Source organism: Oryzias latipes, chromosome 6 (genome assembly GCF_002234675.1).
Source record: "Oryzias latipes chromosome 6, ASM223467v1".
In the NCBI taxonomy this organism is placed as follows: Eukaryota; Metazoa; Chordata; class Actinopteri; order Beloniformes; family Adrianichthyidae; genus Oryzias; species Oryzias latipes.
Genome location: NC_019864.2, coordinates 7,753,259 through 7,770,988, shown reverse-complemented (window position 1 = coordinate 7,770,988; position 17,730 = coordinate 7,753,259). Strand labels below are relative to the sequence as shown.

General features: G+C 39.3%; 1 protein-coding gene across 4 annotated transcripts in view; it reads left to right on the top strand.

Moving 5' to 3' along the window:
- The window catches only part of sox6a (SRY-box containing gene 6a), a 129,621-nt gene extending 112,744 nt beyond the window's left edge, over positions 1-16,877 (top strand). For 3 of the 4 annotated variants that reach the window (XM_023955377.1, XM_023955378.1, XM_023955376.1), the window contains 4 exons: positions 3,296-3,404; positions 3,884-4,054; positions 11,469-11,682; positions 14,287-16,877. In XM_023955377.1, the coding sequence (XP_023811145.1) occupies positions 3,296-3,404; positions 3,884-4,054; positions 11,469-11,682; positions 14,287-14,635 (843 nt within the window). In that variant the 3' untranslated portion in view covers positions 14,636-16,877. 4 annotated transcript variants of the gene reach the window in all.
- Positions 16,878-17,730: the final 853 nt, after the last annotated feature.

The window sequence follows — 17,730 nt, the reverse complement described above, 5'->3', positions numbered from 1 at the left end:
GAGAAAAACTGTAAAAGACAACATTTTACTTTCCAACCTCAATATTTAAAAGTATCCTTTTTATCCTGAATACTCTTTTTATCACGTGTGTATAAACGTCTTGGTTCTGAAGCACAATATATGAAGAACCTCTGACTAGTTTTTCCTTTGATGAAAGAAAGCAACACCTCTGACAGTTTCAAGTGTTGATTAAAGCTTACCATTATGTTTGAAGCCTAAACGTCTACATTTTAATAATGCGTCTCACAAAAGTGAGTCTGGCACCTGCAAACAGACTGTTGAATGTCTCCTTCTTAGAAGAAAGCAGCCTTGAGTGGTGGAGGACTGGTGGTTGGTAACAAAGGCCCTGAATGGGAGGAGTGGTAATAAGAAAGAGAAAAATAGAACAGCACTGACTGACAGCTTTATCACACATTGTAAAGGTTGGAGAAGGAGACAGATGAAAAGCAGGAGGAGTGAGAAATGGCAGGAGGGGGACAGAGGAGTTTGCCAAATTTGATCGGTCCAGGAGGAGACAGTAAACGGTTGCGGGTCAGCTGAAAGCAGACTGTGCTGGCAGAGGGCGAGTTGTAACTGTGGTAATGAGCTCAATACGGTACAGATTAAAGGAGAAGGGAGAAAAAAACGCACCCACATGCAGACCAAAGTTTGGGGCGTTGCCTTAGCAACAGCTGAGAGACAGACGCCAGAACGAGAAGAGACCAAGCTGAACAAAAGGCATCGAGTGACTCTTACATAAAAAATTGCACCTTCAGCTGTAATGTGTTCTGTAAACCACAAAAAGGTCTACGCAGCAGCACCCGTGTGACTGTTGCCACAGTTTTATGAACACTTTGAAATTTCTATTTGTTTGTCTGCATTCATCGTCTTCTAAGCCGTTATGTCCCTTTCCGGGTCACGGGGCTGCTGGAGCCTATCCCGGCGACTTGTGGGCGAAGGCAGGGGGACACCCTGGACAGGTTGCCAGACCTCAATTTAGCTCAATTTAGAGTAACAAATTAACCTTTGTAACATGTTTTTGGACGGTGGGACAAAGCCGGAGAAAACCTACGCATGCATGGGGAGAACATGCAAACTCCACACAGAAAGGTCCCCCATTAATGTTCTGGTTCAGATCCCCCAGCCGGGTCTGTTCTTTATGTGTAGTTTGCATTGTTCTACATTAATTAATGATGTTTCGATTCATTTTTAAACTACTTTGTCTTTTCCATGACTCTTGTCCCTTTTACCAAGTACATCCGTACCTCTTATTATATGGCACAAATCCTCTGAAATCAGTCTTTTTTTTGGTAGCATTTATGACACTTCTTGCCTTCAGGAGAATCGCAACCTGCAGCTGCTGTTCACTGCCATTTTTAACCCAAGCAAGTATCTAAATGGAGCTTTTCCATGGAAGTACTCGTTCTCTTGACAATTCTCCCCCCTGCACCTCCTGTTTCTTTTGTTCGGTCTTTCTTTTCTGTCTATTTTTTTTCTTTGGTCCTTTCTTAGGCGGTTGCTTCCTGTGGTGAGCATGGCACTGCCCAGGCACATGTTCTGTGGTGGGCTTGATTACAGCCCTGCCGTAGTGCTGACATTGGCCTGCACCAACTCCTCATCCATAAACACACACATATAGGAACACATACACTCCGGCCACTAAGTTCCACCAGCTTTGCCAGCGGCTACCGCGGCATGACTTCACCCAGCAACCATTCTTTGCGTCAAACAAAGTGCCTCCGTCACCAGAAAAAAAAAAAAAAGTTGAGAGTTTAGAGGGAGGAGGCAGAAAAGAAGGGAAAGAAGAGGGAGAAGAACACAAGGAGAGTGTAGATGTGTGGTTCCTCTTCAAAGGCCTTTATGCTTTCAGCTGCAGTTTTGGAGCGTGTTGGGATCATAAAAGTCAATTATCTACATACAAAGCATAACGGATTTCCAAAGGTAACATATGTGGCCAAAAAAAGACATAAGGGTTTCACAAATCTAGACATATATATAAAATCAACAACAAGCGAACCGATTTATAAACGGTAAATAAGATATTCTGGAGTAGAACACCAGTCAAATCTCACCACCTAAATATTTTGATATGATTATAGTAAAACTGCAAGATTTCCGGGATTGACCCGTACAGCTACTGCGAGTTTTTAGGTTGTCCAGGCCTGTACAGGGTTTCCATCAGTGGCTGAATCTTAAGGGGAGCGCAAGTGTGTCTTGTAGTTCTCTTAACCCTTGTGCTATCTCAGATGACCCCCCCCCCAGTTACATTGACGTGTTCTCTCTACCATGACAAAGGTGGATAAAGGTGGAAAGACGTCATGAAAATGGAACATACCATTGTTGTGTGCATGGTAAGGGTTTCTGTAAATACTTGTAGGGAGAATGTAAGTTATATACATTTATGTCATACAGAGCCCTGTCCTGCACTCTAGTCATTAGTGAGGTGCAGGTACTGGCTCCCTACAGACTGTATACAAATGCAGCACACACAGGTGATACGTAAATTCCAGTTGCATGCCCACACAAACTACGCTCTAACTGTCTAACTTACTAAATGTTGAGAGTCGGACAGCAAGCAGGGAGCTTGCAGCAGAGGTAGAGGCACAGGTAGCGCTCACTTATCACGTCAACAGCACTAAGCTAGTGCTGTTATCACGTCAACAGCACTTGATGTGCACTTGTTCAGTCAACAGGATCCAAGGGGGTCGCAAAAAAAGAAAAATCCGTACAACGTGCTTGCATTTCAGCTACTAATTCTGTACTACCTATTGCTGCCGGCATGCTCGTAGGGGAAAATGTGCATAAGCCTTTGGCTTTACGGGCTCACCAGGTAGTCTACGATCTTAAAATTTCCACCTCTGTGTCCGGTACATGTTTCCTCCCCCAAAACAGACAGTATCCACCCATAAGGACAGTTGTGACTGAGGGATTAAACTAAACTCATAGACAGACCATCACATAGTGGTTGTATGACAGATATGAACTGACTCCAGCAGCAACTTACATAAGGTGTCTTGAGCACACCTCTTTATTTAACTTCTGGTGAGAGACACCAGCAAAAAATAACCACAGATTTGATCAGTAAGGACAATTGCCTTCTAAATTCTCTGATTTTTAAACCCCTGCCTCATCCCACTAAATCTCAACCCAAACTTCCATTTCTAGTGAAATTTGTTCCTAATGGTCCAATTTAACTGACGTTACTTTGACTCAGCAAAAAATGGACTGGAAGTGTTTTCGTGTGACTCTGCACTTTTCCTGTAAAATCTTAGGTGCATCATCACTTGTTGACTTTTTTTTTCCCATTACTTTTTAGGAGCGACTACACTATGAGACACTGAGCCAGCACCTAGGGAAGCTGGGGGAGGATGCTGGGAAGATGGTCCATCGTGTCATTGACCTGACGAGACCAGAAGATCTGGATGGTACACAACTTTGTTTGCCCCTCTTTTACCCACATTTTTTTTCTGTTCAAAAAATATTGACTTATGGGCACAAACAGATAGTTTAGATACATTGTGGTGAATAATACCTTCTGCACTTTACCAGGAACTGCTGTCAGTTTCTGAGATTTTTTTAATACCTTTTAATAGTGTATATTCTTTGCAGTAAGTAGCTCAAAGCAGTGTCACAGAATAAAGTTGAAGCAAATTCCTACCCAAATAACCCACCTGTTTCTCATAAAGCACCACTGTTTACAGGCCGAGAGAAGCTAAGAAGTACTCATCATGGTTTAGTTTAGATTCAGGGGAGTAAACACAGGAGCCAAGGTAGTGAGGCAGTCTCAGATGGAAGAAAGTCAACTCTACTAAACCTTGGTTTTACTTTTAGTACACATCTTGATCCAACAATTCTAAACCAAAGCCTTATGGAGAGATTTGTCATCCTGTTTTGTGTTTCTTAGGGAGTAGCATCACAGAAGCGCGTGTATTCAGGGAGGCACGGGGCAGGAACAGCAGTGAGCCCCATATCAAGAGGCCAATGAACGCCTTCATGGTTTGGGCCAAAGATGAGAGGAGGAAGATCCTGCAGACCTTCCCCGACATGCACAACTCAAACATCAGCAAGATCCTTGGTTAGATATTTCTATTGTTTTTTTTTTGAGTGTGTAAAATTGTTTAAACAAAAAAATCAGTTTTTCCTCTGCATATGACAAGCCTCAACTTTTGTACAGGTTAAGCAAACCCTTTCAGAAATTCAAATGGTCTTTTTCAAAATTAACAGAAATAAGCCTTAAATGCTGTAGCTCAACACAGTTATGCAGCTCATCACCATGAAACAACTTTAGCCACTCTGTCTTCTGCTAGAATCGAGGGTACATTATTTAGAGATGTCTTTAAAGGTGAGTCTGTGTCATTAGATCTTACCATTGACTACATATGAGAACTGGACTGAGTGAGAGTGATGTAACCTATAGAAAAGGGCTTACTTCCGGCTCCAACGAAATTAAACCAATACAGTCGCCTTTTTTTGTTGATGCAACATTTGTTTAGTCATCAATAAACGTATATGGGATTTTGGCTTCTATAAGCCAGCAGGTACTTCCTGTTTGGAATGAGGGGGAGGGGTCACTCAGTCTAGTTCTCATCTACAGCCATTGGTTTTTACGCCACCAATATGCTAAAGTTTACCACATTTCTGTTCAGCAAGCAGAAGATCATAAGAAGCATGTTGGATGGATTCAGCTACCGCCTAAGCTCAGATGTCCAATCACACGCTGCTCAACAGTTGTTGGTGAAATGTGTCTGAGGTTCTGCTGTCAACGCTTTCTGAATGTAAACGCTCCTCCTGAGCATCTGAACATACCACATTTTTATCAGGAGTGGTTTGACTTTTGTTTTTAATGAGTCTAAGCCCTTTGCGTCCTGAAAAACGCTACCCGGATGTCTAAAGCTGCGTTCACACCGAATGTGATATGTGCTGTAGGGGCATCCAGTTAAGTCAAAGTACTAATACCATCTGAGGTCCTGCAGTGAAAATCTGGGTAGAAAGGCGCCTCCAGAGTTAAAAATATCTAACTTTTGGCGAAGAAGATGATTCACGTCAACCAATCAGGGGCTAAACTTTGGGTATGTGATGCGTTTGATGGCTCGATCAGGGGTGGAGTTCAAACCCAACATGGAGGAGAAGCTGATCATTCTCATCTTGAACTTTATGAGGTTTTCTTTTATGCATCTAGACAATAATGAAAAGTTCATCAAATGTTATTCTTGCCTTTTAAAATTTCCTTCCATGGACTAATTCGGGACAGCAAGTCATCAAACTCACAGAGAGGCAGAAGAACCAAAGTAAGCAGCCAACATTGGAGCTCCTGCGGTGGAGCTCCTGCAGTAAATACTGAATCTCACCGTACTGAGAGAGTCTCTGAATGATGTCATGAACCCAAACATGGAGCGTGGATCACCGATGCTCTTGTAGAACTCTTTAAAATGAACAAACCTGATCTGTCAAAGTCATCCATGTCTTCCATGCATTGTAAATGAAATATACAGTCAATGTTTCCTTGTAGCGATAAGGCTAAAAATATTTGGTAGTAGCTGCTTCCACATGCGTTCAGGGTATCAATTATATGAACACGTGTGCGCAAGCATCACTGCACGTCAAATAGAGGCGGCCAACACAAATTTGACGCTCCTTTTGGTGTGAACACAGCATTAGATTCCTACTGCTACTTCAAAAGTCCAATTATTGAATCCCCATCATTTGCTTTGACAGTTGCACAGGTGTAGTAGTAGTAGTCTTTTTTTATTTTGGACTAGTGAAACAAATGTAAAATAACAGAATAAGACAAGAACGAGACAAAACTTACAAAAACAAGAAAAAGACAAGTAAATTATACAAAACAAAACAAAACAAAATGATATAAACACCAGTCCAAAAGGGAGTGAGAAGAAGAAAAATCTTATAAACTCTCACCCCCCTTTACCCTAAGCCCTTACTTTCCCACCATCAGAGTCCAGTGCCCTACCCAAGTGTATATGTACATATATACATGTAATTTTCATTTCCAAACAACATACAAATGAATAACAAAACGTATTGTCAAAGTATGCAGATTTATAAATGCTGACATTCTGTATTTTTTTGTATTTGCACATATTTATCCATGATCATCTTCCTGTATCTATATTTAAATTCTTTTATGTTTGGACATTGTTTCAAGCATTTACTGGTTCTGTTCCACAACTTCACTCCACAAATTGAAACACAGAATCTCTTTTTATTTGTACGTGCTTTATGTATGACAAATGTATCTTTTTCCCTAAAATTGTATTTTTCCTCTTTTGTAATAAATAACCTTTGGATATTTGTGGGTAATAAGTTGTTTTTGGCCTTGAATATTATTTGAGCGGTACAATACTCTACTAGATCGTAAAATTTGAGTAATTTTGATTCTATGAATAATTTATTTGTGTGCTCAAGGTAACTGACTTTGTGTATGATTCGTATTGCTCTCTTCTGAAGTATTGAAAGTGAATGTAACGTTGTTTTATAGTTGTTCCCCCAAACCTCTACACAATAAGAAAAATATGGTAAAACTAATGTACAGTATAACATGTGGAGTGATTTGTGGTCCAGAACCAGTTTAGCTTTATTTAAGACAGAAATACTTCTGGATAGTTTAGCTTGTATGTAGCTAATATGTGCTTTCCAGGTTAGTTTGTCATCAATTATGACCCCAAGAAATTTATTTTCATAAATTCTTTCAAGTTTCACCCCATTTATGTGCATGTCAATGTCAATATTTTTACCCTTATGGTGACCAAATAACATCATTTTTGTTTTACTTAAATTTAGTGAAAGCTTATTTACATCAAACCACAGCTTCAGTTTTTCCATCTCCTTCTTAACAATTTCAATGAGTTGCTGCAAATCATCCCCATCACAAAACACATTAGTATCATCAGCAAATAGAACTAGCCGTAATTTGTTAGAAACCTGAAATAAATCATTTATATATATAATAAACAATATTGGTCCCAGAACCGACCCCTGAGGGACACCACAAACAATGTCCAAACATTGGGAACAAGCACCATCAACCTTTACAAACTGCTTTCTATTGCTCAAATAGCTTCTGATCCAGTCTAGCACTAACCCCCTAATGCCATACCGATCCAATTTATGAATTAATATACAGTGGTTAATTGTGTCGAAAGCTTTTTTTAAGTCAATAAATACCCCGATTACATGTTTTTTATTATCAATAGCATTTGTTATATTTTCTATTACATTCATCAGGGCCAGTGATGTTGATCGATTTGACCTGAACCCATACTGTCCTTCGTCCAGTATCTTGTGCTTTTCGATGAAAGAGTTTAATCGGGTTATGAAAATTTTTTCCAAAATCTTTGATAACTGCGGTAACATAGAAACTGGCCTATAGTTTGTGAAGTGATGCTTGTTCCCGGTTTTGTACAATGGTATAACTTTTGCAATTTTCATTTGATTAGGAAATGAACCTGTTTGGAATGATAAATTGAAGATATATTCTAACGGTTTCAGAATTCCACTGATTACTGTTTTCACCAAGGCCATATCAATGCCATTAACATCAGTAGAGAGTTTACCCTTCATTCCTCTCACGGTCTTTAATATTTCATTTTCAGTTACTGGGTTAAGAAACATGCTACTGGGATTTCTGTCAATTAACATTTGCACATCCTTTCTAAATGTTCCTGGATCCGGGATTTGCTTTTCTAACTCAGGTCCCACGTTTACAAAGAAATCATTAAATCTTTTAGCAATCTCTTCCCTTTGATCTATTTCTTCACTCTTACTAATAAAATACTTTGGATAGGAGTCTTCCTTGTTACCCTTTCTTAGAATAGTATTAAGTATGCCCCATGTTTTTTTGATATTACTTTTGTTTTCCTCTAAAAGTTTTCCATAATATTCCTTCTTGCATGTTCTTATGATCTGCGTTAGCTTATTTTTGTATTTTTTATATTTAATTTCGGCCTCTTTTGTTCTCTTTTTTAAGTAGTTTTTATAAAGAGTATTCTTTTTCTTACATGCATTCTGCAGTCCTTTTGTAATCCATGGACAATGGAAATACTTAATTTTTTCCTTGAACTTTTTAACTGGACAATGTTTATCATACATCGAACCAAATATCCGCAAAAAATAATCATAAGCCTCATCAACAGTTTCTTTTTGATAAATCACATCCCAATTATGCTCAAGTAGCTCAGTTTTAAATGCATTGATGGAGGTTTCTGTTTTAATTCGTCTGTATCCCATTGAGAAATGCAACTTGTGGTTGACATAACTATTGTCATATACTGTGAAAACTGGAAGATGGTCACTGATTTCATTAATTAGCAACCCATTAACTGTTTTATTTTCAGTGTCATTGGAGAATATGTTATCAATTAATGTTGCACAACTTGCAGTTATCCTACTTGGTTTTGTAATTCTTGGAAATAAGCAAATGCTGTACATGGTGTTAATAAATTCTTCAACTGCTTTAATCTTATGAGGATTTAATAGGTCAATGTTAAAATCCCCACATACAAAAATTACTTTATTTTTATCCACAAACATTTTCTCCATCCAGCCTGTAAACATTTCCATATTTGAGCCTGGTGCTCTGTAAATACAACTAACAACTATATTTTTTTGATTTTCTTGAGAGATTTCGATTGTTAAACATTCAAGCATATTGTCAACAACAGCTGTCATGCTATTCACTACTCTGAAATGCAGAGTTTTATCCACATATAGAGCAACTCCTCCACCACCTTTGTTTAGTCTGTTACAGTATCTGAGTTCATAACCCTCCAAAATAAAGTTTTCAACTCCCTTCTCTGCATTGAACCACGTTTCTGAGATTGCTATCACACTAAAGCGTTGTGAAAAATTGCACAAGTATTCCTTAATGTTATCAAAATTTGCATACATGCTCCTGCTATTGAAATGAACAAGTGAAAACTTATCTTTACATTTAATGTTGACGTTATAATGCTCTTCAGTGTAATAACTGCAATTATCTGTGATGGCAGAGAAGAAATGGTTGATTGGGTCAATGTCATATTCCATGTCCTGTAAATTGTGATCAATGTAATCCAATGATTCCATCCTTAATTGGTCAGAATAAGAATTTATGTTTTGTGTTCCTGGTGTTGACGGTTGAGGTTGTATTGACATTTGATCTGAGGAAAAGTGTAGTGTAAGTGTATTACCTCAATTTCCAGAAGGCTCATAAATATCAGAAGATATTTAGTATTTGTCCAGATCCTTGATGTCCCTAATCAACACCACCTTAGCTTCCTCGGGGCTCCCGTTGAGCTTGATGAACACTTTACAGTTAGTTGTCCAGGTGCTTTGTATTTTTCCTCTTTTCTTTAGGTAACGTGCTTGTTTTGCTATATCAGCATTGTGTTTTGTAAGATGCTCGTTTATATAAACATCTGTTCCTCTCAGCTTTCTGCCCTGTTTCAGCAGAGCAGCCTTTTGCTTTCTATTGACAAACCTCATAACAATGGCTGGTTTATCCTTCACATTTTTCCTAGGCAAAGTATGGCAAGCCTCGATGCCGTCACAGTCCAGCTGGATTCCTTTTTCCCTTAGAAAACCCAAAACTTGTTGCTCCACAGAGCTGATGTCTTGTTCATCTGGCTCTCCGTCTCTGTTGGTGGTCACAGCTCTGGCGTATGATCTGGGTTTGACGCTCAGGCCTGTGATTGGTGTAAAGTATGTATGCTTTATTATGAAGTTTTAATTTAATTTACAACTGATTGATGAAGAAAACTGAGATGCTGTTTGCAGGAAGCTCTACAGATACGTTTCTTGATCTTTGTTCAGTTTGTGGGAGGAGGCAAGAACAAAAACTGAAGTTGTGTATGTGTATACAACTGTGTGTATACAAAGCACGTCCAGAGTAATAACACAGCTGGACTTTGGGGAGTTGGTGGGTGGCAAGCAGAAAAAAGGACCTCTGTATTTCCTGTGTCAAAAATACAAGTAGAGTTTGTGATAAACCTGGATAAACAGGGGAGTGAGGCGAGTGTATACATCAGTTGTCTAAGGGGCTCTACAGATGTGCAGCATTTTCCCATCTACTTGTTGAGGAAGACCGTCTCACTAGGGAGCATTAGGAGTACACAATGTATCATTCTTCTATAGCAAAGAGGAGGCAGAGACATCCACTCCTAAGTTTAAACAGCCTCTTAGGCTCAATGGTTTCTGGTCACATTAAAACGTCAAAACTTACAGCAATCCTCATTAATACAACTTCTGGGCCTCAACATACTTTAATGGCCCTCTCATCTTGAAATATCTTGTCAAAAAAGACATGAAGAACTTTCATAGAAAAAAACTTTAAAGTGATACACATTTAGAAGCAGGAAAGTCTGACTCAATGTGGTGTTTCAATGTGGTGTTTCAACGAGGCGCCAAACGTTAGCACCTCTTGACGCAATCGAAGAGGGCTACGGATGATTGAAAAAAACCTGTGGTTAGGGACAGCAAAGTTACAAACAAGTGTTTAAAGCAAGTGAAAGATAGCCGGTTTACCGGATGACCTGTCCTACTGTCCCAAACTCCCAGTGATCGGTAGTTAAGATCTGAGGTACAAGCAGTCAAGTTGGCTGCAATGACTCAGCCTTTAAGATGGAGAAGTAAAGACTTCTATAGCTTCGTTCCCATGAAAAGTCTCTGTAAACACAAGTAAATGCATATTCTTGGCATCAAGTTTCTACAACCGTTTTTGTGCTCTATTTACAAAACGGACATCCATTGAACGTTAAACCAGGTTGAAATTTGACCAATCATGGACTCGGATGTGGAAGTGATGAATGAATGTCGTCCTTTTTAAATTCACTTAAAAAACCAACTGTTTGATCATTGATCATGGAGGACAAATTAATAATTGCGGCTGGAATTCTGTGACACCAAGTCTTTCAGATATTGGAATAGAGCTGGGAAAGAAAAACTTGTAGCAAGATTCACCAGATTGGCACTGATTCAACATTTTGCACCAAGCTTCTTCCAACCGTAGGGATATTCGCTAGTATTGAGTAGCGAACGTCCAATGTGAACACCATGGGCTAAGCGTGCATTCTTTAATGCAAACTTAGCGTGTTCTTGAACACGCGTCACATGCTCAATGTGATGGTAGCATAATACTTAATGGGGTCTGGAAAAGTTTTTGATCCTTCCAATTGTTTGGAATTCTTTGTAAAGTTTTGTAGTCTGGTTGGTGTAAATGTAGGAGGACTTTGATGGACGCTGTACAGACGCCTCGTGTTCTGAGTCCAGACATGGACTCAGAGTCCAGATATGGACTCAGAACACCAGGAGAAGGCTGATCCTAGCTGGGCTCTTCAGATTTGTGGCAATTCAGTTTAGCCTTTTATAATGGGCAGAAAATTTGAAGTCATAATCACCATCTGCTTAATAAACATTTAACCACTCATTGAAACGTTTCAAAAAGGCATTTGTAAACTGCCCTGTGACCTTAAATACTTGTCATTCATGCGACCCAGGTTCTCGCTGGAAAGCCATGTCCAATCAGGAGAAGCAGCCTTACTACGAGGAGCAAGCCCGCTTAAGCAAGATCCACTTGGAAAAGTATCCCAACTACAAGTACAAGCCCCGGCCGAAGAGAACCTGCATCATCGACGGCAAGAAGCTGCGCATAGGGGAGTACAAGCAGATGATGCGGTCTCGACGTCAGGAGATGAGGCAGTTTTTCGTGGGGTGAGTGTGGTTTCTTCTAGCATCACAGCAACTTTTAGAGTTGTAGTTTTATCGTTAAAAATTAAAGAGAGTTTGAGCAAAATGCCCAAGAACTACAGCCTTGATGATTTATTTGAATGGTGCTGAGGCGTGTTTTTTAAAAATGGCATGTTTTTCTTTAAAGACCCACTCCAATGAAAATAATCTTTCTGGTGTTTTTAACATGTTTTGTAGCATTTCTTATGATGATGGAGGACATTTATAAAGAAAATTGCATTTCTAAGAATTTCTTCATTTAAATTGTTGTGAATCAGTAGCAGACGAAAAAATGCAGTTTGAAAGATTTGTGATGATGAGAGGGAGGAGAACGTTTGCTCTGCACCAATGGTCCCGCCCACAACTTAGAAGCAAATTTAATGGACACCCGTTGCTCTACAGAATATATGTCCTTGAAAAGATTTAGTTTAAAAACGGCATAATCATATATAAAAGATCTGTAGGAGCTCTTTCAGAATAGATTAAAGGATGTGGAAACAAGTCACGATTTGTGTATTTTACACAACTAAAATATCCAGAAAAGTTGTTTTATAATAGTTCAATTATACAAAAAACACTCACCATCTATAAGAAAATCAGTCAAACACATTAACAAGTAGAAGTCTCTTAACTATCTGTTAACAAAAATGTCAAGGTTTCTCATTTTTAAAGAATTCACAGAATTTATGTGAAGTAACCGTATACGACTTTTTGCTCATAGAGGATTGAGTGTTGCTTTGGTTTGGTCTAAATGGATTTTTTTCTATCATTGAAAGAAATGTCCATATTTTTTTGAAGCAACTGTGCTCTCATTGTGAGGTCTCTTTTTCTTTGTGCGCCAGAGGCTTGTGGAGTGACCGTCGGGGTTTATAGACCCTTTGTGAACAGTCTGGAACCTCCTGTGGTTTTATCTGTTCAATCTTTTAAACAGTTGCTGAAGGACAATATATTTTCTGGAGTGTGCTGCTCGTGGAAAACAGTGGCATTGTCCTAATAGAAAGCAGTCATGGAAGTGTTTGAAGCCATCACAGTGGCTTGTGTTTGAGATGGGTTTAACAGAGGCCCCAACTGGAATAGGAGCGATTTTTAATAGCTTGTCATTTATTAAATTAGGACAATGGCGGCTGCTTGCGGCCAGTAAAATTGGACACAGACAAACGGAGTGGAATATCGTATGTAAGCAGATGTTAGAGTGGGAATGAGGAGCGAGGCAGACATCCCAGGCTGAATGCCACATTTATGCGTGTGGTCAAGTAAACGTTCAAAAAGTTTCAATTCTCCAGTCCTGGACTTTGGGTTTAAGCTGCACAAGCAGTTTCTGGCAAAATCTACATGTATAAAGCTAAGAGGCTTTAAACCATTTATTATGTATATGAGGCTGTGTGAGCATATAGCGGTATTAAAAAAGAGGCAAAGGAGAGGAAAGTTTTGAGCGTGAAAGGTGACAGCAGTTTTTTTCTTTGCTTTATGTGCTTCATGTGAGGAGCCAGAGGGCCTGTTTTAAACATGAGCTTTTAGCCTCATACCATCTACATCCCAACAAGCTATTTACCATATGCTGCTGTGAGCATGGCTCCGTGCTGAGACATGCTCAAACAAATGTTTGATCTGAAGTATTCCGGCATAACAAGCAGCTTCTTCAAAAAAGGAGTTCCCATTTTGGGTGGATTGCTTAAAATCCCACCCCGATCTTTCTTTGAAATCTATGTTAAAAGCGTTTCCAGTGGTCTTTTAAGAAGGATTATGCTGTTTTTAGCTAAAATCGTGGCATGAAGCAACGCCGCCCCTCTTCCCCTCCCACATGGTGAGAGCTCAGCACATGCTTTTGGTCCATCCAGGGCATTTTCTATGTCATAAATAAGCTCTTTTTCAAACTGCATTTTCTTGTCTGGTCCTGTTTCACAAGGATTTATAAACAGTTAAGACCCAGAAATGCAATTTAATCTTAATTTTCTTTATAAATGTCTTCCATCGTCAGAAAAATGCCACAAGAACAAGTTAAAATCATTGGAGTGGGTCTTTGAGAAAACTGCTTGGGTTTTGTGCAAAAGTTTTAATTGAGCGTTGCTCAAAACAACATCATAACACTTATACTGATTTTTATTGAAAAACAAATCTTGGTATTTTTGGTCTATACCAGATCTAATGAAATGTTCAGTTCCTGAACACACACAAAAACAATCGTGGTTAAAAGTTTTCTAAAAAACGTTGGTAATTTGTGTTTTATTCACCAGTGTCCTTAAAAAAAACAACAATTTTGAATTAAGATTTAGATTTCACAAAATAAATTAATATTTTGCTTATTGTAATACTTTCATTTTTATTTATAGCAAACACTAACTTTAAAATGAGGTTCATAATGAGTTTTTGGGTTTTTTGGTACGAGGTAAGATATTTTTCATGAACCTGTTTTACTTTAAGTATATATAAGAGAACATGTTTTTCCTTCATGTTTTACTACTACTACATAAATTACCACTGAATACATTTTTTGTCTTTGGTCCAATCAAATTCTACCTTTTCATTCCTAGTCCTCATTTATTACAATGTATATATATATATATATATATATATTTTTTTTACTTTTAGGCCTCAGCCACCAATTTCTCTGGGAAACAGCACGGGAGGTGTAGGAGTTTACCCGGGCGCCATAACCATGGCAACAACAGCCACGCGGTCACCACACTTGACCTCAGACTGCTCAAGCAACTCAGTGAGCCCAGAACCAACTGTCCCCGTCATTCAGAGCACGTTTAAGGTGAAGTCTGAGCCCGGTGGGGGAGGGGGCAGCAACGGTGGAGGGGTTGGCCCCTTGGATCTGCCCGGTGACCCCGCCAACGGAGACGATGACATGGACATGTACGAGGACTTCGAGGATGACCCCAAGTCAGACTATAGCAGCGACCACGAGACACAGGAGGCCGTTGGTGCCAACTGAGCATGCTCAGAGTTTTAGCTGTTAAAAAACAAAACAAAAAAAGAATCCAACAAGTCCTATTCTACCCAAAGGACACATCTTTTCAGGACAGTTCCTTGAGGAGACCTTCAGGCATGCTTTCAGGACATCTGACTCCACGCACAGAGTATGCCCAGAAGGAATATAAACTCTACAGACATGCTCATGAAATACTGAATGCAGTTTGGATGGACCCAGAGTGGGAGACCAGGGCCACTGGGGGAAAATGTGGCCCAAAAAAGTGTCAAATGAACAATCCTCTGATTAAGTTGACAACGAGCTTCAGTTTCCTACACTTCGACAATCTTAAATGGGAGCGAGGTAGAGATAGAAAAAGGAACGAGAACATGACGAAGAACAAATGAGCGACAGACATGTTGCTGTGTGGTTTGGAAAAAAAGAGCATGCGTTGGGGTTTGAAGCATTAGAAATTGGTCTTTGACAGCTATTTGGTCTTAAGTGTTTAAGAAGTGCTTTAGTTTCATTATTTAGAGTTTACCTTTTCCCCTCCATGTTTTCTGCTCTCTGACAGGTCACTGCCTGTAAAATCTCTGGACTGTCAAACTTGAAATCGGAAAAGTTTTTAATATAAATCTTAGGTCTTGTAATCTTATAGTCTTACTTTTTACCTATAAATTGAATGCCAGACTCTCTTTTCTCTGCAAACTGCTTGCATCTCATTACAGTTCTCTTTTTCTTATATCCCAGCTCAGGTATTAATTGCAAAGTAAAGGGAAGACAATCCCCTATTATTATTATTATTATTGTTATTATGATTATTATTATTATAAGTCAGGAATGACCCAGACTCTGTACAGATTTTCCTCAAATGTGCCAAACATTCACATCTATTTGGGATGTCGTAGTCTTAATTTCTATTGCTGCAGAAAAGTCTTACAACTTTTTCTATCTGACAGATACCGTCTTCAGTAAACGCTGGCTCCCCCTGACATCAAATCACAGGCGGAGCTCAGAAAAAATACGTCTTCATTACACTCAGTCCAACAAAACACACGTGGCGCGTCTCTCTTCTGCAGCCCTTTAACTCCGACAGGTATGAAGCAAAGCGCCATAGAAAGCACCAGTTTTTTTTTCCCCTCGCCATTGCATCGGTGCTCTTGTAACCACATCGCCCTTAGATCCCTAGAGCCAAGTGCTTTTATGTAGTAGGTGCAGTCCAATACCATCATCTCTCCTTTTTCAGCTGAACTCGTACCTTAACCTCCTTTCTTTTGGCATTGAAGGACAGTGAAACAGGAAGATTTTCACATCCCTCCCCAAAAAAAAGTTAAAAATGTCTTTTACTTTTAGCTTGTTTACTTTGAAAGTGTCAAACTTGTGTTTTAGAAAATAGTTGGAAAAAGCCACAGAAATTGGAATTCATATGGCGGCAGCAGCTTTAGAAAGGTTCTCTTACCTGTGACTTTTAAGAGAGCAAACAATAAAACATAGAATGGAGGGAGAAAAGTAGAGTTCCAGTCAGCGTTACTCGGCACAAGCATGCTTCTCCTTTTTTCTCTTTTCGTCAAACGTGACTTTTTTTTCTCTGTAAGCATATTTTCCACACTTTTCTACAATTCCTAACACGTTTCAACTTTTCTGGGAGCCCTATTTAGTTGCTTCACCAGTCCTCCGAATATCTGTTCATGCAATTCCTACTTGGAAAAAGCGCCACAAGTTGGGACTGAACAATGCTTTTTGGTCACATTACAGGAAACTGTAATCCTCATGCATTTCTTCTTTTTTTTTTTTTTTTGTTACACATCCTAAGCACTTGATGTAAATTTTAATTTTTCTTTTTTTTTTTTTCTTAGTGTTGACTAATGTGAAGTTGTTTGATTTAAGACACAATAGTCAGTGATGGGTCAGACGTGTTTGGAGCCTTCTTCATGCCAGGCTCCAGTAAATTGCCATTTCTTTAGAAGTATTTCTTTAATTTAAGCAGATTAGTGTCCACAGCTCCTAGTGCCGCCTAAAAGGGTCACATGCCCTCTGACCTCTTTGATAAGGTTACCTCATGCTCTTGTCGGTCGTGGCCTGCAGAGGCAGAACAGATTTCACGGTCACACACATTTTGGTGATGAATATTGTATTTGAAATTCAATTGTGCATTTTAACATTTCATTGTATTTATTAGCCAGCTTTGGCTCTAAAACGTGTCAGTACATCTTGGTGAGAATGACAATCCAGAAATATATATAATAAAAAAAAAGTAAAGACTTGAGGTTGTTTTGTCTGTCCCTTGGTTATTGCTCCGCACTCATTTTCCCAGTTTCGTGTGGTTACAGGTGGTGCTGCATGAACCTTTATTTCCATCCTGCAAAAAAAAAAAGAAGAGCTTGTGTTTTTCCATGAAACTAATAATTTACAACACAAGGCTTTCTGTTTCCAAAGCCGAGATTCCATTTTATATTTTGGTGGCCCATTACAGTAAATGTGGCCTATTGTTTCATTGTGTGTGTGTGTGTGTGCGTGTGTGAGGTAATGCTACACATTCTGACTGCGCTGTGGTGTATACGCCACGGCGCCGCTGCTCGCTGCAGCCAATCCCAGCAACGTACGGAGAGAAACAGAGAGCTCAGCCATATGCAGCCACATCATAAATCTAATTGTAATTCCCAAATCAACTGTAGCGTCACCCTTCCAGGGGCGCCGGCAAGTTTGTCACTCTCCTTTGTGAGCGCTTGTGTGTTTATGTGTGTGTGTGTGTGTGTGCTGGGGCTTTTGGTTGGGAGGGCTGTTTGAAATCATACTTGTCCGTCTGCCATGCTAATCTCGTTAAATAAGTCGTCATAATTTACATTTCCCTTTTCCTTTCTGCAGGATGAACACTCGGCTGCTTTGCACATTGACAGATAGGTTTTTGTGAGCGTACGGTTAGTGTTAGCGTATATAAAGCTTTCAGCACCAAAAAAAAAAAGAAACAACTTAAGAAATACCTACTTTCACTCATACATACACATTTCATTTATCCCAAAGGAAACTGATGCAATGTTCCTTTTTCTCTGACTTCTCCCAGATGTTGTAACTGGTGAAGGTTGAATTCAGATAATGAAAGAAAGAAAAAAAATGTCATC